We start from the raw sequence: 26,798 nt of genomic DNA on the forward strand, positions 1-26,798 counted from the left end.
GAGAGTCCGTTCAACCCACAGAAAAGAGCTGTCCGCACTACAGGGAGCAGCCAAGGAGTGTCCGGGCCCGAATAGTCAACAGTGTCCTTTAATCTACGTTAGGCTGCACAGTTCAGTGTTCAACAGCGGTTCACAGCTCCAGGTCGGCCGCGCATTCAGCACTGAGCGCCCTCAGTAACCACACCCCGGTTCAACTCTAGGGGCAAAAGACCTTCAGGCACCCGGAGTCTGCTCCCGCTCTATTGGCAATGTGCCCAAATCTAAGCAGACAGCCTGCGCTCCTCTCATTCACCAATGGCCGCCCTCATCCTTCTTCAGCGCTACGCAGTCTCCCTCTACCAGCGTTCAAGTTTATGGGAGCTCTGCAGGCTCAGCGTGCTATTCGACCTATAGAACCAGGCTCCGCTAACATTTGTATGCCAGAAATTCCTTTTCTCAGCTCCTGCGATCCAGCACACACAGCCTGGGCCCTAGGAGGCAGCCCCCACTCTCCTCTCGCCTCAAATAAGCCCACCGCACCAGCCCTCAGGATGCGTGAGACATGCGAGGCCAGTGAGTCAACAATCAGCTCAAAGCAGATTCCGTCAGCGTTCCCCGGCCTCTTATTCCTCCGTTCATCCCCAGCGCTCCCTCTGTGAGCTGGGCTCGGGGCAAAGCAGGGTGATCCTCGCTGTGGGGGCTCGGCTACATCACTCAGCGTTCACCCCAGGAAGTCCGCCCTTGTTGCCGGTGCAATGCTGTAACCCCACCCCGGTCTTCAATCTCGTAGGTCCGGGCGAAGGTCCGAAGCTCACACCTCCCAGGGCCCCATTGAGGACACAGTCGCCAGTCATGTGTCACCCGCAGCTGTACTCTGGCCGCAGATCAGGTAATCAGTCTCCCCGCAGGGTGTCCGGGTCCACCAGGCGTCGGTAGATGGCAATCAGCAGCCCATGCCCCGTACCTCGCATGCACGGACCAGCGGATCAGGACTCCACAGAGCAGCGGCCGGTCGGGTCTCTCACTCTTCTGATCCTCTGAACCCTCCGCCGTGTGTTAACCTATGCGTCCCCTCGGCTGCACGCCCAGCACAGCAGCGGCCCTCAAGGGACCGCACCGGTGGCCGCCATCTTAGGATGCATCATGGGTCTCCCTTAGGGCTGCCGAGTCCAAAGTGTCCCGATCAGTAGCATCAGCTCTCCGGCCCCTGGTACGGATTCACAGGTAATGCCATGTAGCTCGGTGCAATAATCGCTCAGGCAAAGTCTGTGCCCCAGGCGCCCTGGCGATTTTCACGGAGAACTGACGGCGGCTGCCGCCATTTTACGAGCCTGCATCGTGGACCGCTGCTCCGTCGTCCAGCCCAAACATCTCCACAGAGCCTTCCGCTGCCGCAAAAACAGTCGCGGGATGTGCCCCCGGCATTCCTATGACCGGATCATCGCCGGTAGCCGCTCTCAGGATTTTTCAGCAGATGAAATCCGGGGTCAGCCGCGGAGCTATCGGCTCACGCCGCCGTCCCCATCTGCGCCTAAGCCACGCCCCCTCAGGGAGTCCCATGATCATACCTTTCAAGGTCTTGTTGAACCTCTCAACCAGTCCATTGGTTTGTGGGTGATAGGGGGTTGTGAACTTGTACTGGACCCCACACTCCTTCCACATGTGTTTTAGGTAAGCAGACATGAAGTTGGTACCACTGTCTGAAACCACCTCCTTAGGAAATCCTACCCTGGTGAAGACACCTAGGTGGGCCTTGGCAACTGCAGGAACTGTAGTCACCCTAAGGGGAATTGCCTCAGGGTACCTAGTGGCATGATCCACTACCACTAGAATGAACTTGTTCCCTGAGGCTGTGGGAGGTTCCAGTGGACCCACAATGTCCACACCTACCCTTTCAAAGGGTATCCCCACCACTGGTAGTGGTATCAGGGGGGCCTTTGGTTTGCCACCTATCTTGCCACTGGCCTGACAGGTAACACAAGAGCTCAAAAACTCTTTCACTTTTTGATTCATCTGGGGCCAGTAGAAATGACTAACTAGCAATTTCCAAGTCTTGGTCTGCCCCATATGCCCAGCTAGGGGGATGTCATGAGCTAAAATTAGGAGGAACTCCCTGTACTTCTGTGGCACTACCGCCCTCCTGGTAGCTCCAGGTTTGGGGTCTCTTGCCTCAGCATACAGTAATCCCTCTTCCCAATAGGCTCTGTGGGTACCACTGACATCTCCCTTGGCTTCTGAAACAGCTTGCTGCCTCAGGCTCTCAAGAGTAGGGCATTCTCGATGGCCTTGGCACAGCTCTTCCCTAGTGGGTCCCCCTGGGCCCAGGAGTCCAGCCTGGTAAGGCTCAAGCTCCAAGGGCTCAGTTCCCTCTACGGTTTCCAAGTCCTCTCCCTGGGAAAAGGGGTCTTGAGAGGTTTGCTGCGTGGAAGCTGGCTCCCCAGTCTTCTTGCTCTTTCTCTTGGTTGGTTGGGCCATAGTTTCAGGCTCTAAACCTACTTGTTCACTCTGCTTTTTGCTCTGTGCTCTGGTTTGCACACACACCAGTCTAGGGATACCCAGCAAGGCTGCATGGGTTACTTGCTCAACCTCAGCCCAGGCTGAGGTTTCCAGATCATTTCCAAGCAGACAGTCAGCTGGTAGTTGTGGAGAGACCACTACTAGTTTTGGGCCAGAGACCTCCCCCCAATTCAATGTCACCATAGCCATAGGGTGTTGGGTGGTAATGCTGTCAGCATTGGTGACTGGGTAGGTTTTCCCAACCAGGTATTGCTCTGGGGAAACCAGCATTTCCTTCACCATAGTGATGATGGCACCTGTATCCCTCAGGGCTTCTATTTTTGTTCCATTAATGGAGGGATATTGCAATTACTTTTTACAGTTGGGTGGCCACCTAGCTACACTGGCAAACTCCATATCCCCCAAGGAGACTACACTAGCTTGAGTGTACTCCCAGATTTGCTCTGGACACTCCTCTGATCCCATCTGTTGATTTACTGTCCCTGGAGTAGCTGGAATGGGTACCTTAGGGGTTTTGTTGTAGGGGCAGTTCTTATCTACAGTTAGATGTCCCAACTTCTTACAGTTGTTACAGTAGGCCTTGTTAGGATCAAAGTTTCTTCCCCTACGGGGCTGAGGCACATAGGGAGTAGTTTGGGACCCACCCACCTACACAGGTTTTTGGGGCCCTTTAGAAGACTCAGACTTTTTATCTTGGGGATTCTCACCACCTTTCCCGTGGAGAGGTTTTGTGACCACTTTCTTTTGGTCACCCCCAGTGGCTGTCCTTGTCACCTTATTCTTGACCCAGTGGTCTGCCTTCTTTCCCAATTCTTGGGGAGAAATTAGACCTAGGTCTACCAAACGCTGATGCAACTTTTCATTTGTGCAATTACTCAAAATGTGTTCCTTCATAAACAACTTATAAAGTCCAGTAAAATCATGCACATTGTGTCCAGTTAACCAACCATTCAGTGTCTTTACTGAGTAGTCTACAAAATCTATCCAGGATTGGGTCTGGGTTTTGTGAGCCCCCCTGAACCTAATTCTATACTCCTCAGTAGTGAGTCCAAAGCCCTCAATCAGAGTTTTCTTCATGAGGTCATAGGACCCTGCATCTGGCCCAGAGAGGGTCAGAAGTCTGTCTCTGCAGTTACCAGAGAACAGCTCCCAAAGAAGAGCCCCCCCAGAGAGGTTTCTTCAGGTGTCTGATGTCACAAGCCCTTTCAAAGGCTGTGAACCACTTGGTGATGTCATCACCTTCCTCAAATTTAGGGACAATCCCTTTGGGGATGTTAGGATCATAAGATTGCTCTCTATCCTTGTTATTGGTATTGCTGCCACCAGAGATGGGGGCTAAGCCCATCTCTTTTCTTTCTTTTTCTAGAGCCAGGAGTCCGGTCTCCAGATCTAATCTCTTGGCCAACTTTGCTAGGAAGTTGTCCTCTTCACTGGGGCTTTCCTCAGTGTGATTCCTGGCGACTAGCCTACCTGAGTGGTTCCTAGGCTCCCAGAGGTCTATTCTTGGAGTCAAGGGTACAAGGACCCCCTCCTCCATAGAAATGGGGGGGGGACCAGTCGTGTCATCCCCCTCATCCACTTCTTCTTCCTCTGTCTGGATGTCACCCTGCTCAGAGGGGTGGTCTTTTGCATACTCAGCCAGGTGCTCTTGGAGCTTTTGTTTAGTTGGATGCAGACCTACAGTTATTTTCTTTACTCTGCATAGGGCCCTCAATTCCTTGAAGTCCATGTGCAAGTAAGGTGTGAGGTCGAGTTCCTCCACCATGTTTATGTTATCTTCACTAACAGCTGGGTTATTTTGAGACATTCTAACCTGATAGTTCTAACCCTCTACCCTAGCTTGTGGTGATTTTTTTTTTTACAGAATTCTAATGGGGCTTAAGCAAGGCCCTATCAGACTTTTAGAATTTTTGGAAAGACCAATTTCAGACTTTCTAAAGGCAATTTACGAGTTCTGTCGTGTGATCAGATGGTAACCAGGTAGTCCAAAAAATGCAAGTTTGTATCTCACCGCTGATCCACCAATGTGAGAAAGTGGCTCTATATATACTGGACCAGAAGGAAGTATAGTGTGTATAGAGTCCACCAACCCCAGAAGTATAACAGAGGTTAAAGTCAGAACTGACCTTACTCTCCAAAGTGGTAGCTTGGTCGAGCAGTAAGGCAGTACCAGAGGACAGTGTAAAGCATTTGTTTTACACACTCAGTCAGCAAAGGGTTTCACACACTCAAGGACTGAACTCCAGGCCAATTGTTTTTATATCCTCAGATATAGTTGTTTTATTTTTAGAACCAACAGTTATAAAAATGCACTTTTCTCGATATGAGTACTCTCATGTAAATACTTTGCAAGGAAGCAATAAAGGTTGTGCACATAATAGTTACAGTATAGGAAGTAAGCAACACAGTTCTGAATCACCCTCTAACATTGAGCTCAATGGGTTTTCATAGATAGGTACAGTTGATTACTTTAGGGATTACTTTGGTAGTTCCAGGACTGGATCTAAGACTCAGTCCTGGGGTCTGAGCTGAAACCAGATTAGCAAAAACGTTTTAGTTACTGTGCTGAATTTTCATGAATATAAAGCTGTTTTAAAAGTTCACACTTAGAAACTTTTCAATGTAAATCTGACAATGTTATTCAATGGGAGGAAATTCCGGTTGCAGGTAAAGTACGTTTGCGTTACTTTTGTAACCCAGTACTAGTCTCCTAGGGCCAGCACTGGGGGCTTAACTAAACACAGGTAGGTAATTGGGTTTCAGTATTTCCTACGATTTTTAAAGAATATTTGCAGTTTTCAAAAGTAGACAGAAGAAATTTCATAGAAAAGCAGACAATGGGTTCCTATGGAGAAAATACAGGTTACTAGTAAACCCGCTAGGGATTACTTTTGAGGTTCAGTACTGGGCTGAAAGGTACAGTACTGGCTTCTCCCCTGATCACAGGTGAGTACTTTCAATTTCGGAATTTAGCTGATTTTATATGAATATTTTCAGTTTTCAAAACTTCACACAGAAAATTTTCGAGTCAAAATGGGTCAATGTTATCCAATGGCAGGAAAGTGAATTACCGCTTTCCAGGTGAGTACATAGTTGATGAAGTCAAGGTTCTGGGTATAGACTTAGGGGTCCCCCAGGGTCAGGTAGGTACAGTTCACCCTCAGCGGCACAGGGGCGGCCGGGTGCAGAGGTAGGTAGGCCCAATGATATCCAATGAGGGAAAGGAGGCTTTCAGTTGGTGGCTGCTGGCTAGCAGGCCACAGGGTTCTGGGAGCTGGGCTCCTGGTCACTTGGTGAGGACAAGGGGGAAAGTAAGTTAGGACAGAGGGGCCACAGCCAGCGGCACTCGGGCGGCTGGATGCAGGTTGCTTTTGAGCCATCGGGCGCTCAATGTTATCCAATGAGGATCTTGCAAAGGGGAAAAAGGCTGCAGGCTCGGGGTCGGAGACTCTCCAGTGGCGACCAGCACTTCGAGAGGTAAGTTGGGATCTTGGAGCACAGGTAGGTACCCCAAAGGGAGGCATAGGGGGCCGCAGGGCGCCGGGTGCAGGGGTGTCTTTGGGTGTCGGAAAAACTTACCCTTGACTGGTCGCGGTTGGGGTGGCCCCTGGTTCTGAGTCTGCAGGTGTCGGCTGGTTCTTCGAGGAGGGTCTCGGGCACTGGACTTCGGGTCCCAGTTGCTGGGGGGACGTCCTCATGGTCTTGGTTCGGGTTGGCCCGGCCCGGGCTCGGCTGGTGCAGAGTGGGCTGGTCCGGAGCTTCCTGGCTGGCACCAGGTGGGTTGTTGCAGCAGAGCCTCTGCTGGAGGGAGTCCCAATCTTCGAGAGGGTCAAGGCAGGCAGGTCCTCCGGGTATCCCAAGGATGCTGTCCGCGGAGGTCGCCGGGGTTAGGCAGGAGCAGGTTCCAGGATCAACAGGCCGATAGGACTGGGGTCAAGTCAGTTGGTGTTGTCCTGTTGTTAGCAGCTGCGCGGCGGGTCTTCTTCTTCTTTATCTTCTTTCTTCTTTTTTTGTATCGGGATCTGAGAAATAAGGTTCAGGGAGCCCCTAAATACTAAATTTAGGGGCGTTACAGGTATGGCAAGGGCAGGGACCAATGGGTCCGTGTCCTGGGGTGAGTACACCCCCTGACCTGCTCCTCTCCTGTGGGAGGGGGGCAGGAGCCTAGCTGGTATTGGGTAGGGCTCCCCATCTACAAGATGCCCGGGGTTGTGCTTCACCTCGCCTCCTCCACCTGAGGGGTGGAGTTGGCACAGGTTGGCACACCCCCCTTCCTGACGTATTTTTTCCCGCCAGTCTTCCCGCCAAAGTGGGGGTATGACTGGTGGGGGGCTGGGCGCAGCAAATGGTCTGGAGAAGCTCTCAGAGGCGGTATGCCTTTGAAGCTTCCCCCTGTCCATCCTGGGGGAGGAGACATAGCACCTCGCCCAGGATGTGCTTTGTTGCAGACCCAGGTGGAGTTCTGGACTTTTTGGTTCTGTCCAGAGGTGTCAGGGATAACACCCGAAGACCCCGGAGTTCCACCTGTCTCGGTGCACAAACAAACAGAAACACGGGCTTCTCGATGGTGGCGTCAAAGACCAAAGGTTTATTACTGCAGGGACACAGAAGTCACAGAAACTACACATGGGCAGTATCTAGGAGCCTGTTCAATTTGTACAAAGAGGGTTGTTCCTTATATACTAAATATTGGGCTTCAGGCAAATTCTTTACATGTTACCACAGTTCTAAACATTCGTGTCTTAAACAATAAATATTTGGCGTTGCACAGGAATCGTCAACAGTATCTGATGTCAAAACATTACGAATGAGGGGTTCCCACTAGTCCATCATAATCCCATGTCAATTCTTCATTCAAGACCCGGACCGCCTCATCGTAAATTTCGTTACCTCCCCCTAATAAAGGCCCAGAAGGAAAGGAGCAGAGCCAGGTGCAGAAGATAGGAAGACAGGATAAGAAATGTTTGTGGGTCGTAAATGGGCACGGTTACCAGCTTCGGCCGCCTAATCATGATCAGGCCAACGAACGCAAGAACCAGTATAGCAGGACTGGCCTCAGGCTAGGGAGGCAGTTCTTGCCGAGTCATGCTGCTACAGCGTTGCTGGCCTAAGGTGCACGTGTCACTCGCAAGGTGAATCGCCGGTTAAGGCCTACGTGTCCTTAAATAAAAAGAGGTCATTGCGTGTCCATTGACTATGTGAGGGCAAGGAATACAAAATGGCTTCCGTGTTCTAAGATGGATGTCATGGGTAAATCACAAATGTGTTGGTAACAGGAGTGCTCTTGTTCGTAGCATAGCGAAAACACCAGGATATACTAAATGGATCATTTGCGGTCTACTGATACCAAAATTACGTATTTACGACAATGTTATAAACACGAGTAAAATCGTCACGGAACCTCAGACCCTCCTTTTGCCCTTACATAGGCAATTACTTAGTCTATATCAGAGTCAGAGTCTAATTCTATGCCCATTAGGTCAGTGACATGTTGTTGTATCATCATCCTGTCTCGTGCCTTTTCTCCTAATGCAGGTGGTTTTCTGAAACAGGTTGCAGCACAGAGGCTACACAGAGCGGGACCGCATTGGATAATAAGACAGCACGAAAACAGAAATACTAGGATGACACCAATGACCATCAGAACCTTCCATCCCCACGCTGATATCAGAGTCCAAAACCACTCCATGAAGGACCAGTTTCCCTTATCTACGTGTATAGAGTCGGAAATCTTGTGTAGCTTAGAGATTGCTTCATAGACTGTTGGAGCATTATTTGGAATAAAGACACAGCAGCTTGATTGGATCATTCTGCATACCCCACCTCGATCTGCAAGTATTACGTCTAGAACCATACGGTTCTGCAACGTCATGAGACGATCCGCCTGAAGCTCAGCTGTTAAGTTACTAAGGGCACCAGCAGTTTCTGTAATTGTAGATTCAACTACCCGTGTTAGTTGACGAAGGTTTCTACTATTGGCCATAGGCCCCCAAAACGGAAGAAAACCTTTGAAGAAGTCTCCAGCTTCTTGACCAGCGGTATCTTCCTTGCTGAAGACACCTCTTGCTACTCTGGTTTTGTGATAATCTGAAGAAGCAGTGTATGTCGGGGGTAACAATCGAGCAATATAACATGAACCTGAAAAGTCAGCAGGCAGCCATGTATATGCTCTGTCCTGACAGATGAAGTAGGTACCCCTAGCAGTCAGAAAGGCAGGGGAGGAGTTAGACGGAAATACGTAAGTCTCAACGCACTCACTCCTCCCTAGCTGAGCTCTCAGATTTCTCCCATTTCCTTGCAAACAGACCTGACCTCGGTGAGGCACGACCCAAACTGCAGTGGAGCTTTTACGCTTGTTTTCTCCCAAACTAAGGCGATACTCTGTAGAGTTCCAACTCAAATACACCAGTAATTCATCTCTAGGATAAGATGGAGTATTATTGACGTCTTTAATCATATCAATAATTCCCTGGACTAAAGCTTTGTTGGCTGAGTTGTATTTAGTGGACCGTGGTGGACGCGAAGGATAGGTCTCAAGGGCATATGAAAAAATGGTCTGAAAGGCCTGAAATGATCCATTATAGCTGAAAGGCAAGACTAGATAGGGAATGCCTTTATCCATAGTGTGAGGTATCAAGCCACACACCCAGCAGTCTGTAGTATTAACTATCAGTTGGTGTTGATGCAAGAGCTGTACAAATGTATTGTTAATAAATTCTGAGCGTCGAGCTTGTTCGTGTTCAGGAAATGAGTGAAAAGAATGCATAGAAGAAACCGTAGAAGTAGTAGGATCAAGGGGAGGTACTGTAGTTACTGGCATAAAAATCAAATGTACACCAAAGATGATTCCACCCACCAACGTTATCAAAACAATTAAAAATGTAACTGCACATTGCATTAGAAAGCATTTGCTGTGAAGTATTCTGTACAGTCTATTTCTGCGAACATAAATTACATTTTCTCGTTGTAGCTCAGGAAGCTCCATCTTCTATGACCGTTCGCGACCACTGATGATGTGTACGTAGATGAAAATGCCTCTATCAGCCCTGGGAGTTCCCAGAACTAACAGAAAGATCGACCTTGTGTCTGACCCCCGCAGATTCAACTAGGCACACAGCCACGACCCTACGGCTACCCAGACGGCAAGGCAATTTTAAAATAAAAAGAAACAATACAAAGTATTAGCAAACTTCCTGGCTGGAGGCAATGTATAGCAAATTCAAATCTGAAAATAGGCAGTTTCCTGCTTTATTTGTCCATATTGCGAGAACGTAAGTTGTATCTCAGTTTTGCAGGAGCTGTCTGATCTGGAAACAATGTATTTTCAGCTGACGTTGCAATGTTCACGTTCGCAGATGGCAAATGTTCTTTTGGTGCAGATGGCAAATGTTCATTGGGTGTGGATGACAAATGTTCAGGGTTCAAAAGAGCAGTTTCAGGAGGAGAGTCAGAATTTGGTGAATCCGCGATCAGTTCTGCATGGCTGAAAGGTATAGCAGGAATCAACGTTAACAATGCAGTAATGTCTGGTACCACAGGAAACTGTGGGATCACAATTTTATTAACCTCTCTAAGATCAATTACGAACCTATATACTGGAGGCTTTGTAGGGTCAGTTCGTTTCAAAATAGGCAGTACAGGACTATTACAGACATTACCTCTAGTTTCTTCTATAACGTCTTTCTTGGTCAGGTCTTGTACTATCAGTAGGAGCGCACGCTCACCTTCACTAGAGATTCTGTATTGTGGAATTCGTGGAAGTTTGACATTTGCTTTCAAAGTTACTACATAGGGTGGAATTTCCAATAGACCTACATCATTAGGACCAGTCGCCCAAAGAGTATCAGGGAGTGAACGCAGCTCTGGTGGGAGCGCATCCATCGACAAGTACATCGGAGAGATTATTCTTTTACCCAACGTAAGTTGTACTCCTGCTGGAGAACAGTACAATGTCGCGTACAGGCGTTTTAACAAGTCTAAACCAAGCAGATTTTCGTTACAACCTGTCGTCAAAATCAGGGGTGCTTTCAATTGACGGGGTCCAACAGAAATAGACAAAGGACCAGAAACAGGGTTGTGAACAGGGGCGCCCGAAAAACCTACTGAAACGTTTGTTGAGCCAGACAAAGGTGCGCCAGGGAGTTTCGCATGTATGATAGAACTTTTTGCTGCACCAGTATCCAACAGAAACGGTTCGACTATACCTGATGTTGCTACTGCGACATAAGGCCCACTCTGATCTACTGGAACTGATACTACTCCCTCTCTTTGTCCATGGCTGTCCTAGTACTCGCTTTGCTGACCTTCCTCACTAGCTTCATAATAGTCTTCCACATGATATTGTGGAGACCTATTCTGTTGGGCAGATTGTCCATTTCGCTGGTCGAAATAATTAGAGGGGCGATCACTTGTCTGTGGAGGCATAGCACCTCGTCCTCGACCTCTAGAGTTTTGCATAGAACTACCACGACCTCTCTGAGCTGCCGCAGCATTATTTTGTGCCCGAACTGGACACTCATTTTTGTAATGACCTTCCACTTTGCAATAAGCACATTGATTCCATTGGTATTGTGGTCTTTGAAAATTATATTCCGTTCTTTGATATGACCCTTGCTGCATATTTGTCTGATTCGTGCGAGGCGGATAAGCTTGCTGTAAAAGTACTTTAGTTTTTAAATCTTTCGTCTTTTTATCTGATTTTTCTTTTTCTTCTTTATCCCTATTTTCATAGTACTGGGCAGTCGCAAGTATTTGCGCAGTCGTAGAGACAGCCCACGCACTTTCAGAATTCTTTAATTTACTACTAAGTTCTGGCACCAGATTGTGCACAAATTTATCAACAAATAATCTCTGACCTCCTTCTGTGCTCATATCCTGACCACTATGATCCACGAAAGTCTCTTCGAATCTTGTGAAAAAGTCGGAGACGCTTTCGTCTTTCTTTTGTTTGCACGCGGACAATTTGTCCCAGTTAACGCGCAATGCTGGCATCAAGGTTTTCATTAAATCGATTATTCTACCAGGCAAATTAGCAATTAGGGGTTCTGGTTTGGAACCACCTATTTGTTGACCATCCGCTGCAATTATAGCTGCCCAGTCATCACCTAGGGCAACTGGATGATTCTCTTTACGAATTTTAGCCCAAATTGGTTGCGGTACTACATTACCAAATAGCAAATCTATGTCAGCAAGATTCAATACACAAGCGTCAACTGTTTGAGCCAACTCTTTGTAGTACCCTGCAGGATTTTTACGCGGATCTGGCAAGGCCTGTTTTACTGCTAACACTTCAGCTCGCTTCCATGGAATATGTATCCAGACTCTCTGGAATTGGGCCGGAGCGGCTGCAATACCAAGGTTTGCGTTAGCCTGCACAGCTTCACGCCAAATTGGTGGAACCTCTCTCATTGGATATTGACGATTTTGTTTCGTACTACGTTTCTCTAATTCTCTTGGTGAACGAAGGGATGAGTCATTCCTATAACTTAAAATCAGTTCCATCGCATCTTTTATATTTTGTCCAACTATCATACCTGCAGCAAACTCTTTCTGAACATTAATTAATTCTCCTAGATTTGATTCAGGGTCATCCTCTTCCAATTCCTCACGTAGAAGGAAACACATCTCATCGAACACATATCGTTGTGTCGGTTCGTTCCATTGCATAAATGTATCTAATACATCTTGTACATTATATCTTCCAACTTTCGAAACCCATCTAAGAGCAGTGGAATCTAATATTCCTCTTTCTTCAGTACTGGGAAGCTGACTACGCCTCTGCACAGAGTCAGAGGTAGGAGTCTTAATCAGAGTTTTATAGAAGGGAGATAGAATATTAGAGACAGAATCAGTGATTCTTCGACGAACAGAAAGCGGAGTCATAATATTAGCAGAGGCAGTAAATAGAGTAGCAGTTGGAACAGATAGATTAGGAACAGTAGGAGTAGCAGGAAAAATAGCTTGTGAAGTAGCAGGTGTGAGCGACACAGGCATAGGTAAAGAAGCCGGCAACCCTAGAAGAGGGGTTGTCGAAGGAACATTAATATTGACCACAGGAGGTACAGGAACTTGATTCAGGGGAGCGGGAACAGGGACACCAGGTTGTCCAGCAACCGGTAATTGAACATTCGGTATAGGTGGAGCCGTAGCACCCTGTGCATACGGTGGGGGTGATCGTAACAAGTAAGACAACAGGGGATCCTTTTCAGGGTCCTCTACTATCTTAGCCGTACTCGATGGCAAAGCAGGATAGCACTTGTCTATCGCTAAATTACGCTCTCTATCGGCCACCTCCATCGCTTTCTCAGACTCGTTGAGTTGCAGCTGCCTAGCAGACTGTTCTAAAATCAACTCTTGCTCTTTCTGTTCTTTCTTCAACTTTTTAATTTCTCTCTGTTTAGATTCTTTTCGCCAATAACGGAAAGAATCAAACATTGCCGGCCGGGCTTTCTTCTTAAACAACCTTCTTTCTAGATTATCGAGAACTTCAGGTTCAAAACTACCATGTAGTGGCCAACTAAGGACACCATCTTTCTCTGTGAAGCGGATCCATACCTCATTATAAGAGATAGGGCCCACACCAAATTTGCAATATAGATCATAAAGGGGAGTTCCAATCGGAGGAACCAAACACGAGTCCTCCAACTGGGAATCACTGTTGCAACTAAAACAAGACAACATACAATTTTTCCGACTTACCATTTTATAATTCGGAACACAAAACAAACAAGACACAAACAGAAAAGATGCGCACTCGAACCAAGAACTTAGGCCTACCAGAACTGACAAGTGTATCGATACCTGAACTGAACAGAATGATTATCGTAACCAGAATAACCAGTGATAATCTTACAGAACTGAACTGAACTGAGAACTAAAAGGATTATCCAAATAGGAGCAACCCTCACAAAATACTTAACTGAGGTACTGAAGACGTCACCAAGGAGAAACCCGTCACGTCTCGCCGTACTAAGGACTGCACCTCGGGTCCAAGACAGGGCGACGGTCAAGGCAACGAACCACTGCAGCCGTCTGAACGGGAACCCTCGTGGAAGAGAACGTCGGGGCCACTTTTGCGATATGCCGGGATCGATGAAGTGGGGCGCCTCCCTCTGAAATCTTCACACGAAGCTCCTCGAACTCTTCAGGCTTTTGGACCGGTACCGAATGACGTCGCCCCACGTTGGGCGCCAATTGGAGTTCTGGACTTTTTGGTTCCGTCCAGAGGTGTCAGGGATAACACCCGAAGACCCCGGAGTTCCACCTGTCTCGGTGCACAAACAAACAGAAACACGGGCTTCTCGATGGTGGCGTCAAAGACCAAAGGTTTATTACTGCAGGGACACAGAAGTCACAGAAACTACACATGGGCAGTATCTAGGAGCCTGTTCAATTTGTACAAAGAGGGTTGTTCCTTATATACTAAATATTGGGCTTCAGGCAAATTCTTTACATGTTACCACAGTTCTAAACATTCGTGTCTTAAACAATAAATATTTGGCGTTGCACAGGAATCGTCAACAGTATCTGATGTCAAAACATTACGAATGAGGGGTTCCCACTAGTCCATCATAATCCCATGTCAATTCTTCATTCAAGACCCGGACCGCCTCATCGTAAATTTCGTTACCTCCCCCTAATAAAGGCCCAGAAGGAAAGGAGCAGAGCCAGGTGCAGAAGATAGGAAGACAGGATAAGAAATGTTTGTGGGTCGTAAATGGGCACGGTTACCAGCTTCGGCCGCCTAATCATGATCAGGCCAACGAACGCAAGAACCAGTATAGCAGGACTGGCCTCAGGCTAGGGAGGCAGTTCTTGCCGAGTCATGCTGCTACAGCGTTGCTGGCCTAAGGTGCACGTGTCACTCGCAAGGTGAATCGCCGGTTAAGGCCTACGTGTCCTTAAATAAAAAGAGGTCATTGCGTGTCCATTGACTATGTGAGGGCAAGGAATACAAAATGGCTTCCGTGTTCTAAGATGGATGTCATGGGTAAATCACAAATGTGTTGGTAACAGGAGTGCTCTTGTTCGTAGCATAGCGAAAACACCAGGATATACTAAATGGATCATTTGCGGTCTACTGATACCAAAATTACGTATTTACGACAATGTTATAAACACGAGTAAAATCGTCACGGAACCTCACAGGAGAGCGGGGGCTCTCCACCCAGGGGTCCAGCAATATGTCTGCTGGGTGGCAGCCTCTGCAGCCACTCAGCCCAGACATGGATTGTAGGTTCGGGATTTGGAGGGCATCTCTGAGATACCCTCTCATGCATGTTACATTAAATCCCACACTGGCATCAGTGCGGGTTTAATGTGCTGAAAAGTTTGGTACCAAACTTGTCAATCTTCAGTGTAGCCATTATGGTGCTGTGGAGTTCGTAATGACGACCTCCCAGCACCATATACTCTTAAATGGCATCACTACACTTACAGTGCCCAGGAATGGCCCTGGGTACTGTAGAGGCACAGGGCTCATGCACCTGTGCCCTCACCTCTGGCATAGGGCACCCAGTTAGAGGGGTGGCTGAAGTATGCCAGGGCAGTGGGTTCTGTGGGCATGGCACCCAGGGCTCGGTGCCATGTCGACTCTTGTTTTATTTCTGTACTTAGGCACTCAGCCTGCAAAGGCAGTGTGTAGGTGCCAGGGTACAGGGCTCCTGAGGGTGGCACAATCAGTACTGCAGCCCTCAGGGGTCTTCTCTGGTCACCATGCCCTGGGTACCTAGGGTACCATTTACTAGGGGCTGACAGGTGGCCAGAGTTGCCAATTTGATATTTAGTTTCTGCATTTTTTTAGGGAAGGAACACAGGCCCTGGGTACCTGATTGGCATGGACCCAGGGCACACTCAGTCAAAGCACATCTGCAGTTCAGAAAAAAGTGGGGGCATACCAAGGCAAGAAAGATTGCACTTTCTCACACCCACTCAATCCAAAATGACCCTTCCCCACTCAATCCAAAATGAACCTGCCCCACTCCAATCCAAAATAAACCTGCCCCACTCCAATCCAAAATAAACCTGTCCCGCTCAACCCAAAATCAACCTGCCCCACTCTAATCTGCCCCACTTCAATCCAAAAGAATCTGCCCCAGACCAATCTGCCCAACTCCAATCCTAAACAATCTGCCCAACTCCAATCTGTCCCGCTCCAATCCAAATTAATCTACCCCATTCCAATCTGTCCCACTCCAATCCAAAGCAATGTGCCCCATTCCAATCTGCCGCTCCAATCCAAAGCAATCTGCCCCGCTCCAATGCAAAGCAATCTGCCCCTCTCCAATCTGCCTGCTCCAATCCAAAGCAATCTGCCCTGCTCCAATCCAAATTAATCTGCCCCGCTCCAATACAATACAATCTGCTCCAATCCAATAGAATCTGCCCCGATCCAATCCCAATCTGCCCCACTCCAATCCCAATCTGCTCTGCTCCAATCCCAATCTGCCCCGCTCCAATCCCAATCTGCCCCGCTCCAATCCCAGTCTGCCCGGCTCCAATCCCAATCCGCCCGCTCCAATCCCAATCCGCCCCTCTCCACGTCTAATCTGCCCCGCTCCAAGTCCAATCCGTCCGCTCCAAGTCCAATCCGCCCCGCTCCTAGTCCAATCCGCCCTACTCAAGTTCAGTCTAATCCACCCCACTCCAGTCCAATCCACCACACTCCAGTCCAGTCCAATACATCCCATTCCAATTCTCACCACTCAAATCCATTCCAGCACCATTCCAATCCACCCCACTCCAATCCCCCACAATCCAACCCAATCCAACCCAGCCCACGCCGATCCAACCCACCCAATCAAATGCATTCCACCTCATTCCAATTCAATGAACCCACCTACTTCAAACCATCCCACTCTAGTCCAATCCACTCCAATTCATCCCATCAAATCCAGTTCATTCAAGTTCAGTCCACTCCAATCCAATCCACCTAACTAAAATCCATCCCACTCCCAAAAATTTACCCCACTCCAAAACAAAACACCCCACCCCACTCCAATCCACCTCCCTCCAATCCATGCCACTTCTTTCCAATCCTCCCCACCCAAAACCAATCCAATCCATCCAAATCCACACCACAATCCAATCCACCTCACCCCAGTTCAATACGCCCCACCCTGATCCAATCCATCCTAATCGATCCAATCCACACAACCTCAATCCAATCCTCCTGAATCCCAGTCCAATCCACTCCGCCCCTCTCCAATTCACACTGCCCCACTACAATCCATCCATTCCACCCTAATCTGGTCCACCCCACTCAATCTAATCCATACCACTCAATTCACCCTACTCCAATCCATTTCACTGCAACTCAATGTAAACCACCCCACTCCACCACACTCCAATCCACCACACCTCAAACAAATTCACCCCACCCCAATCCATCCATCGAGCCTACCCCACTCCAATCCAAACCACTCCACTCCAAACCACCCCACTCCTCTCCAAACCACTCTACTGCAATCTGCCCCATACTTCGCCAGTCCAATCCACCCCACCTCAGTTCAGTCCACCTCACTCCAATCCATCTAGCCCACTCACCCCACTCTAATCCACCTAACTCCAATCCAATCCACCCACCCCAAACCAATCTACCCCACTCCAAACCAATCCACTCCACTCCAATCCAACCCAATCTACCTCTCTCTAGTCCACTGCACCTCACTCCAGTCGATTCCACCCCACTACAACCCTACTCTACTACAACCCAATCCAATCCACCCACCCCAATACAATCCACCCCACCCCACCCCACCCCAATATAATCCACCCTACTCCAGTTCTATCACTCCAATTCAATACATCCACCCACCCCAATCTAATCCTCCCTACTCCAATCCACCCCAACACACCCTAATCCAAGCTACATCACCCCACTTCAGTCCACCCCACTCATGTCAATCCACCCCATCAAATCCACCTACTTCCAATCCACTCTCTGCCACTGAACTCTACTCCCCTCTACTGAACTCTATGACACTCTACTCCCCAAACTCCACTCTACGACACTCTACTTCAACAAATCCACTCTACAATGCTCTATCCCCCCCACTCCACTCTTCAACACTCTAAGCCACTTACTTTTAGCCATGCTGAACACCAGCCACAATGGTGTACAACATGGCAAAATACATTGCAAAAGTCAATAGCTTTTGTATAGGCAAGACCTATTGGCTTTACCAATGCTTGTTATTTTAAATCATTGTGAGAGGACTGTAGCAGAGTTCGTTGTTTACCCAGTATGAGGCTAAAATTATTTATAAAAGACCAAATTGTGTTCTCTGCCAGCGGTTTAATGGTTTAATTCGGCAGTAATTTAGGTATGTTCAGAATTAGAGAAATATGGGTTTTTGATGCTAGTAAAAACGATGTCCCTAAAAGCTAGCTGGATTAAAGCAGATCACAGCATTCCAAGTTTCCCATCTCTCTCTTTGAAGTGAGTAGGCCGTTTTGATGAGGAGGAAAATCATGTGATTCCACTTTCTGTAAGCTGGTGAAACTTTCAACTCGGTGAGTGACTGGTAGCCCTAGCAGAGGGATCAGTGGAAAAGCATATGAAAAATGAAGGGTACAGAAAAGAAAGGAACTTTTTTTTCACTTTTCTTTCTCTCCTTTTTTTTTGCCAGAGGTGGTTACCATGGATGCGGCCACTTTCGGGCGGCCATCGAGCATAATAAATAAAAAATTATTGTCAAAGCCAATAGGTTTCACAGCCGAAAACTGTAGATTTTGCCATTGCTTGTATAATGTTTAGTGATGTGGTAATTCAAGAGACATTAAGGCGGATTTGAAAGAATATAGTACTATATCTTTCAATCATGTAGGTGAGTTTCAATCCACTAACTTACTGATATGCCTTGAGACAGCTTTCAGGAATGTGCTCCTTGTCATACTTGATTAGGCCATCCAAGAATCCATCAACTTTACCCATCATGATTTTAGCGGCTTTCCAGCTTCTGTCCTTTGGAATCTTACCACCAGGGGCAGTGAGGACCATGACAGCAGCTGTAACTTTTACAACAGCTTCTGGGGGCGATCCAAAAGACTTAAGTTCTGTCAGGTTGATCTATAAGAAAAAAAAAACAGAGGTCCATTTTTCCATACTGTCAATTTGTCTAATGATCACAAACAAGTTCCAGATATCTAAAGAAGGATGTTCTAGGTAAGAACAAGTAGAAACCAGCTAAAATATACATCTCAGAAAAAATATTTATAGATACAAAAGCTGCTATTTCATCTAATCATTTATGTCTTATAGTCTAACGGCCTTATGATCTTGGCAGTGTGGGAGCGGGGCTGCCACCCCGCTCCCACACTGCCAAAGCCAAAATAAACCTCCCACCATACTACAATTTATTTTGTATCTGGCAGATAGTTCTTTGGCGTTCCCACAGCCAAACCTTTGAAATAGGCACAGCAATGGGAACACCAAAGCAAGTTCCTAGATTACATGGACTGTTAAGTCCATGCGGTGCAGAAACTAGGCGTGCATGCAGGTGTGCCCCCCTGCATGCACCCCGTGGCCTAGTGGCGACCTTTTCTTCCTCTCTGCCACAGTTTCCATAGCGGGCTCTCCACCATGAAAACCGTGGTGGAGAGGAAACTCATAATGTGTTTGACAGGGCTACAGCAGACCCGCCAAGCATATTGCCACTTCAAGACCGCTGCAAAACCGGCATGGACTGCGGATTCCTGGCAGCAGCAGTCTCAAGGGGGTCTGACCACCCTACTTGTAATAGAGCAGTCGGACCACTGGTGTGGCGGTAGCGGAACCGTCATTGTGGGTTTGGCGGTCCATCGGACCCCTAAACTCATTATAAGGCCCGAACTCTATACAGTGTGCAGGACAGTGGATATTAAAGAGCCCCTTGAGTATTTTGAAGTACTGCTTTGCCAAATCTGTTATTTTGGTTTCAGAATCCTTACGGTTAACACTAACATATGATGGGCAGACCATGCTGCTGCCTTACAAATTTAAAAGTAGTTTATTTCATGTGTGTAGCAGTAGCAGCCATGGGTCTCATAAAGCATCCCTCAGTCCTAGCTGAAATGACACATTCATTACTTCAACATGTATTAAAGCCACCAGCTTCAGATGAGAATAGGACAACCTTTGGGGAAATGTAATTTTTATTCCAACTCTGTTTTATTTAAAAGAAAGTTAATACCCAAAGCAGGGTCACATAGACACAGCGTTAAGCCTACAACCCTAATCAGGGCTGGCGGCGAGAGGAAAACAGCATTTAGGTAATAGGGTTCCTGACTCTCGCAGAAGCGGTCGCTCCCCACGCTCCCTGGCCTGGGTATCGTAGTGCTTTGCCTGCATTGCTTTGAAGGAATTGGTGCCTGCTATTGCTCACTGCTGCCAAGTATTGATCTGTACTTTGCGTGCATTTTTATTTGTGCCAGTTTATGCATTGCTCGCATTTTCATCTGTGCCTGATTAGTATCGTGACGCTCGCATTGCCTAATTTAAATAGATAGTTGCTGCCTGATTGTGCCGGTGCCACTGCCCATAGCGATATTCAACTTTGTGCTCCAATCTGTTTCGGTTTTACTTTTGCTGCCATTTTGTTGTTGTTGTGCCTCGTAGCCCGTCTCTCCACGCCGCTCCCGCCTCCCAGCTGCTCCTCCCTCGCCCCGCCCCCCTCCACTATCTACTTATGTCAAAGCAATTTACGCGCAGCAGACGCGCCCTATGTGCGCCGAAGGCGCGCCAAAGGTAAGCCCGTCTACGCCCGTCCGCGCCTGGCCCCCGCAAAACCCACTCCACCCGCATAACGTACGACACCGCCACCCTCTCAGCACTCAACCCCGGCCGACTCCCTAACTGCTACCAAGCCGCTCCAGGACTCACCCATGGACCCTTCACCTGCCACTCCTGCAAGTTCGACTGCATCAGGACCCACACCAAATCCACAAACTCCAAACAGAACTCCGACAACAACACCTGAAGTGCATCCTGCTCAACACCCGCTCGGTTCACAGACACGCCATTGAACCTAGGAACCTACTCGACACCACATCGCCGGACGTCGCCTTTCTTACAGAAACCTGGATGAACGCCTCATCAGCGCCCGACATCGCCATAGCCATCCCGGACGGCTTCAAGATCATCCAAAAAGACCGCACCAACCAAACAGGAGGAGGCATCGCCATCGTCCACAAGAACACCATCCGCATCACGACCAGTTCCGACGATAACCTCGCAGCCGCCGAACACCTTCACTTCCAGATCCACACCGACCCCAAGACCACACTCAGAGGCACCCTCATCTACAGACCACCAGGACCCCGCACACATTTCAGCGAAGACATCACTGACTTCATCAGCCCACACGCCCTCCCCTCCGAGGACTACATTCTACTGGGAGACCTCAACTTCCACCTGGAAAAGAACAACAACAGCAACACCACCACCCTTCTGGACAACCTCGCCAATCTCGGACTCAAACAACTTGTTGACACCCCCACCCACTATGCCGGGCACACGCTCGACCCAATCTTCACCTCCAGCAAGCACATCTCTTTCAATCACACCACAGCTCTCCATTGGACGGACCACAGCGGCGTTCACTTCAACTACAAAAAGACTACGACCTACAACCACCCACAACCAATTCCCCACTGAAACTGGAACAAAATCACTGCCGACCAGCTCTTCACATCGCTCCACCAAAACCCTCCTGCCAATTCATCGGACCCAAACCAAGCAGCCACCAACCTCACACAATGGATCTCCCACAGCGCTGACGAATTAGCACCCTTGAAAAACAATCAAACCAAACAAGGTAGCAAAAAGGCCCCCTGGTTCAATGATGACCTTAAGAAATCCAAGAAGATCTGTCGCACCCTCGAGAAAGCCTGGCGAAAAAACCCAACCACGGACAACCTAGCCACCCTCAAGAACGCCACCCAAAACACCACCAACTGATCCAATCCACCAAGAAATCAGCATTCAAGAATCGACTCAACAACAACGCCCACAACAGCAAATAACTATTCAACATCGTCAAAGAGTTTACCAACCCCACCGCCGGCACCAACGACATCATTCCCTCCCAAGACCTCTGCGACTCTCTAGCCTCGTTCTTCCACAACAAAATCGCTGACATACATACCAGCTTTGGAGACCAGTCCTCCCCACCCACCTCCGAACTAAAATCCTCCTCCAAGAACCTTTGCGCCTGGAACCAAATCATCACTGAAGACACCATCCGCCTAATGAACACCATCCACTCAGGATCGCCAACCGACCCATGCCCCCACCACATTTTCAACAAAGCAGACTCTATTATCGCACCCCATCCCCGAGACGTCATCAACTGCTCACTTAACTCCGCTACCTTCCCGGAAAGCTGGAAACATGCCGAACTCAGCGCCCTCCTGAAGAAACCCACAGCAGACCCCACTGAACTTAAGAACTACCGCCCCATTTCGCTCCTCCCATTCCCTGCAAAAGTCATCGAAAAAGCTGTCAACAATCAGCTCGCCGCCTTCCTCGAATCCAACAAAGCCCTCGACCCTTCTCAGTCCGGCTTCAGAGCCAAACACAGCACCGAGACCGCCCTCATCGCAGCAACTGACGACATTCGAACTCTACTGGACAACAGAGAAACAGCTGCCCTCATCCTACTTGACCTCTCCGCAGCCTTCGACACAGTCTGTCATAGCACCCTTATACAACGCCTCAGCAACGTCGGAATACAAGGAAAAGCACTGGACTGGATCGTCTCGTTCCTCGCCGGAAGAACGCAGAGAGTCCGCCTCCCCCCTTTTAGATCAGAGGCCACCAAAGTCACCTGCGGCGTACCACAAGGATCTTCACTGAGTCCCACCCTCTTCAACGTATACATGAGTCCCCTCGCATCCATCGCGCGCCACAACAACCTCAACATCATCTCCTAAGCAGACGACACCCAGTTGATCCTCTCCCTCACCAAAGACCCAAACACCGCCAAAACCAACCTACACGAAGTGATGAAAGAAGTAGCCGAATGGATGAAGAACAGCCGTTTAAAACTGAACTCGGACAAAACGGAAGTCCTCATCTTAGGATCATCCCCCTCCGCCTGGGACGACTCATGGTGGCCACCGGCCCTGGGAACCGCACCCATACCGACAGACCACGCACATAACCTGGGCTTCATCGTGGACTCCTCCCTCTCAATGATCAGACAAGTCAACGCCGTCTCATCATCTTGCTTCAACATCCTACGTATGCTCAAAAAAAACTTCCCTTGGATTCCCATCGAAACAAGAAAGACGGTCACCCATGCACTGGTCACAAGCCGACTGGACTACGGAAACACCCTTTACGACGGAACCACAGCCAAACTACAGAAAAAACTCCAACGCATCCAAAACGCCTCGGCCAGACTCATCCTAGACATCCCCGCCAAGCTCACATTTCCGGTCACCTGAAAGACCTCCACTGGCTCCCCGTCAACAAGAGAATAACGTTCCGCCTCCTCACCCATGCACACAAAGCCCTCTACAACCTAGGACCAGAATTCCTCAACACGCGCCTGTCCTTTTACACCCCCACCCGCCAACTACGATCGGCCAACCAAGCCCTCGCCGCAATTCCACGCATCCAAAGATCCACCATGGGGGGAAGATCCTTCTCCTACTTAGCGGCCAAGACCTGGAATTCTCTCCCCACCCACCTCCACGTTACACAGAACCACCTCTCCTTCAGAAAACAACGAAAAACTTGGATATTCGATAAGTAAAGTACCCCCTCCCTCAAGCGCCTTGAGACCCTCTGGATGAGTAGTGTGCTATACAAATTTTTAAACTTAAACTTAAAGAAGCAGAGTTACACAGCGCCTTGCCTACAACTCCACCGGGGCCGGCTGCTTGGCATGACATAAACTGTTGTATCCATTAGGCGTATAGATAACCCAGATCACAGAGCCATCGTTACTTGACTAACAGGCAACTTGCCCAACACTCAAGAACGGCCCAACGGGGCTCAGTAAACACAGGTAGAGTCCAGAAGCAGAGAAAAAGAGGAGAAAATGAAAAGAGAGTGGGAGATGTGAGAAATAGAGAGAGAACAGTGAAGACAGAGTGCGCATACGTCATGAGGGGACCAGCAGGGGGAAGATGCCCCAGATAGCTCCTGCGTCATAGAGGATGTCTAAAGGAGTAGTCTGCTGGGGTCTGGGGTGGCGACAGCGTGGTCGAAGAGGCGCAGGGTTCTGAGTAAGCATGGGCGTAAAATCCGTTCCGCTCGCGGATTTTGCGGATTTTCGGTAAATTCGCAATCCGCGAACTCTCGCGAACTTGCCGAAAATTCGTAAAATCCGTGCGAAGCGGATTTTTTGCTTGGTCGCACTTGCCAACTAGAATACTATACAATTACGAGGGAGTAAATACTTGCGAACACGTAGATGCGGCGCGCAGCGACAATCTCGCAATTGCAAGATTGCAAAATTTGCAATTTCGCACAAGAAATCCACCAGCAGGCAGCATAAACCTTGAAAATTATGATTTTTATCAGAATAACTCCTCAGGTTGACATTTGCCTGCACTTTTTCTTTGCAAGGAGTCCATTTTGGGGGGTGGGGGTGGGAGGAAGGAAGTGCTCCACAGTCTCCAACTTCCTGTTCCTGTCCACCAGGCTCCTCCCAGTGCTTTCTTCATGTGCTGGTCACTTTGATTTGGATCTTGACCTGGAAGGATTACTTTTGTGGATGCTGCTGGATATTTGGATTTTTGCAAAACTGCAAGCACTCAGCAGGTGCAAAAGTTTAATCTTATCATTAGTAACCATTCCCTGTAGTGCTTCCTGAGGGGCCCCTTCAGAGTTCATTTGCCTACTTGCAACTATTCTATGACCCTGCTCTGACCCTCACAGCAGGCTCAGAGAATAGCTACAAGTATACAACAAAGGTCCTGTTAAAAAAATTACACTGCAACAGAAAGCAATTACAGACAAAACTGAAAGCACTCAGCAGGTGCAAAAGTTCAATCTTATCATTAGTAACCATTCCCTGTAGTGCTTCCTGAGGGGCCCCCTTCAGAGTTCAGCAAATTACAGATAAGGAAGCAGGTGCCAGCCAGACTGGAAGTTTAAATTCAGTGACACATTAATCAACCCCAAATTAATTCATGTCAGTTGAAGCAGGGCAGGTGTGCTTGCTTTTTTTCACCCCCATAATCTACAGTGATAAACCAACCAGAGGGTGGCAGTGATGTACCAGAGGGTGGCATGGGTGTACCAGAGGGTGGCAGTGGTGAAACAGAGGGTGCTGTGAACCTGTGATGATGAACCAGATGTAGAAACAACATAGTCACGGCCGTTGCGAGCCGACAAGTAAGTTCGCAATTGCGAACTGGTACAGAACCCTCGCGAACTGGCAGAAATCCTTGCGAACACAAAAAAAATTTAAAAATCCGCAAATTCGCGAGAGTTCGCGGATTTTGCGGATTGCGAATCCGTAAATACGCAAGTTCGCGGATTGCCAATTCGCAAAATCCGCCCATGCTTAGTTCTGAGCTTGGTAGGCATGTGGCGCGCGTTCTATTGAGCAAAGGTATTGCACTAAGGGCTGCCAAACCGCCCCAAAACGCGTGTCGCGGGCTTGCAGTCGCGGTGTGAGAAGTTCCATCATTATAACGTGCCAAAGCCATACAAACCAGGCTGCTATGGGTGGGGCTTTGGGTCTTTTCAAGTATAGGGCTATAAGCTGCTTGGCTGCCCCCAGCATTTGGAGCACCAGGATCCACTCGCTGCGAGTAAGTGCCTTGAGGGTGGCCGGCCTAATACCAAGTAGTATTGTGCTCACGGCTTCAGTTAGGGGGAACCCCAGCACCCCTCTAATGTGGCTGAGCACCTCCTTCCAAAAGACAACCAGGATCGGGCACGCCCACCAAACATGGATAAAATCCCTGGATGCAGACTGACACCTCCAGCACAAGGGGGAGACCGTGGGAAACATCTTATGGAGCCGTAGGGGCGTGTAGTACCATTGAGTTAGGAGTTTGTAGGCGTTTTCCCTTTGCGGGATGCTCCGATATATCTTGGGGATATCTCTCCAAAGCCTGTCCCATTGTGAGGGCTCGATGTCCGCGCCGACCGCCAGTTGCCACTGGCGTTGGTATGGGTGAGAATGTACAGTCGACGTGTGTTGTAGGATATAGTAGATCCGTTAGATCAGCCCCTTTAATCTCCCAAGGGAGCCTGCCAGTTTCTCGAAAGGTGTGAAATCGCGTGTGGCTGCCTGATTCATTCCCCTTCAGAGACCCAGTGGCGCAACTGCGCATATTGCAGCATTGCCTCCGGTGGTACCCGGAACTCCTCCCGACACTGATCAAAAGTTTTGAGTGTGCCCCCTCCAAAGAGGTCACAAATCACCCGACAATATCCGCGTGTCCATGTGTCAAATGCTCGACAGTGATGAGCCGGTGGGAAGTGTGGATTCCTCACTATGGGGGTATACGGGGATGGAAACGTGGTAAGTCCCTTGGATACGGCTACGCTGTCCCATATGTCTAACACCGTCCTCGTAGGCACTGCCATGTAAGCACTTCTAGATCGGGCCGCCCGGTGTAACCACGCTAGATCCCAGATGGTGCGCCCCGTCACTGCTCTGTCCATATGTAACCATCCTTTTTCGCTCTCCCTCACTTCCCACTCTACCACAAAGCGGAGGTGTGAGGCCCAGTAATAGTGCACTAGGTTGGGGCAAGCCAGACCCCCCCCTATCCCGCGGCGCCATGAGGATCTTCTGCGAAAAGCGGGATCGTTCTCCGCCCCATATGAAGGACGTGAGTTCACGTTGCAGACTCCGAATACAGTGGAGCGGGATCGGGGTGGGGAGACATTGAAATACGTATAGGATTTTAGGAAGGATCGACATCTTAACGGCGTTAAGCCTGCCCAACCATGACAACATCAGAGGCTTCCACCTTCGCAGGTCCTCTAGGACTGCTTTTTGGCATTCCCACCAGTTTACCGATGACCTTGCGTCCAGGGATGGAGTCAGAAGAAGGCCCAGATATCGGATATGATGCTCGGCTCACTGATAGGGTGCTGCGTCTCTCAAAGAGGGCATCTCCTCTTCCGGGATAGTGAGGTTGAGGGCCCAAGACTTGTCGTTGTTAATCTTGAGACCAGAGGCTCTCTCATAGAGGCAGAGCACCCTGTGTAGGGCCGGGACAGACTCCTGTGGACGTGTAAGCGTTAGTATCAAGTCATCAGCAAAAAGAGCCACCTTGTTGTCCCGTCCACCGTGAATAACGCCGTGGATATCTGGCTCTCTGCGTATCATCTCTGCAAGGGACTCTAC

General features: G+C 48.8%; 1 protein-coding gene across 4 annotated transcripts in view; it reads right to left on the bottom strand.

Annotated features, from left to right (window-relative positions):
• The window catches only part of DNAH17 (dynein axonemal heavy chain 17), a 12,633,448-nt gene that overhangs the window by 3,199,453 nt on the left and 9,407,197 nt on the right, over window positions 1-26,798 (bottom strand). For all 4 annotated transcript variants that reach the window (XM_078653923.1, XM_078653924.1, XM_078653922.1 and 1 more), the window contains one exon: window positions 18,348-18,565. In XM_078653923.1, coding sequence (XP_078510049.1) covers window positions 18,348-18,565 — 218 coding nt within the window. The remainder of the gene's footprint in view (window positions 1-18,347; window positions 18,566-26,798) is intronic.

The sequence above is a fragment of the Lissotriton helveticus genome, chromosome 7, assembly GCF_964261635.1.
Source record: "Lissotriton helveticus chromosome 7, aLisHel1.1, whole genome shotgun sequence".
NCBI classification, from domain to species: Eukaryota; Metazoa; Chordata; class Amphibia; order Caudata; family Salamandridae; genus Lissotriton; species Lissotriton helveticus.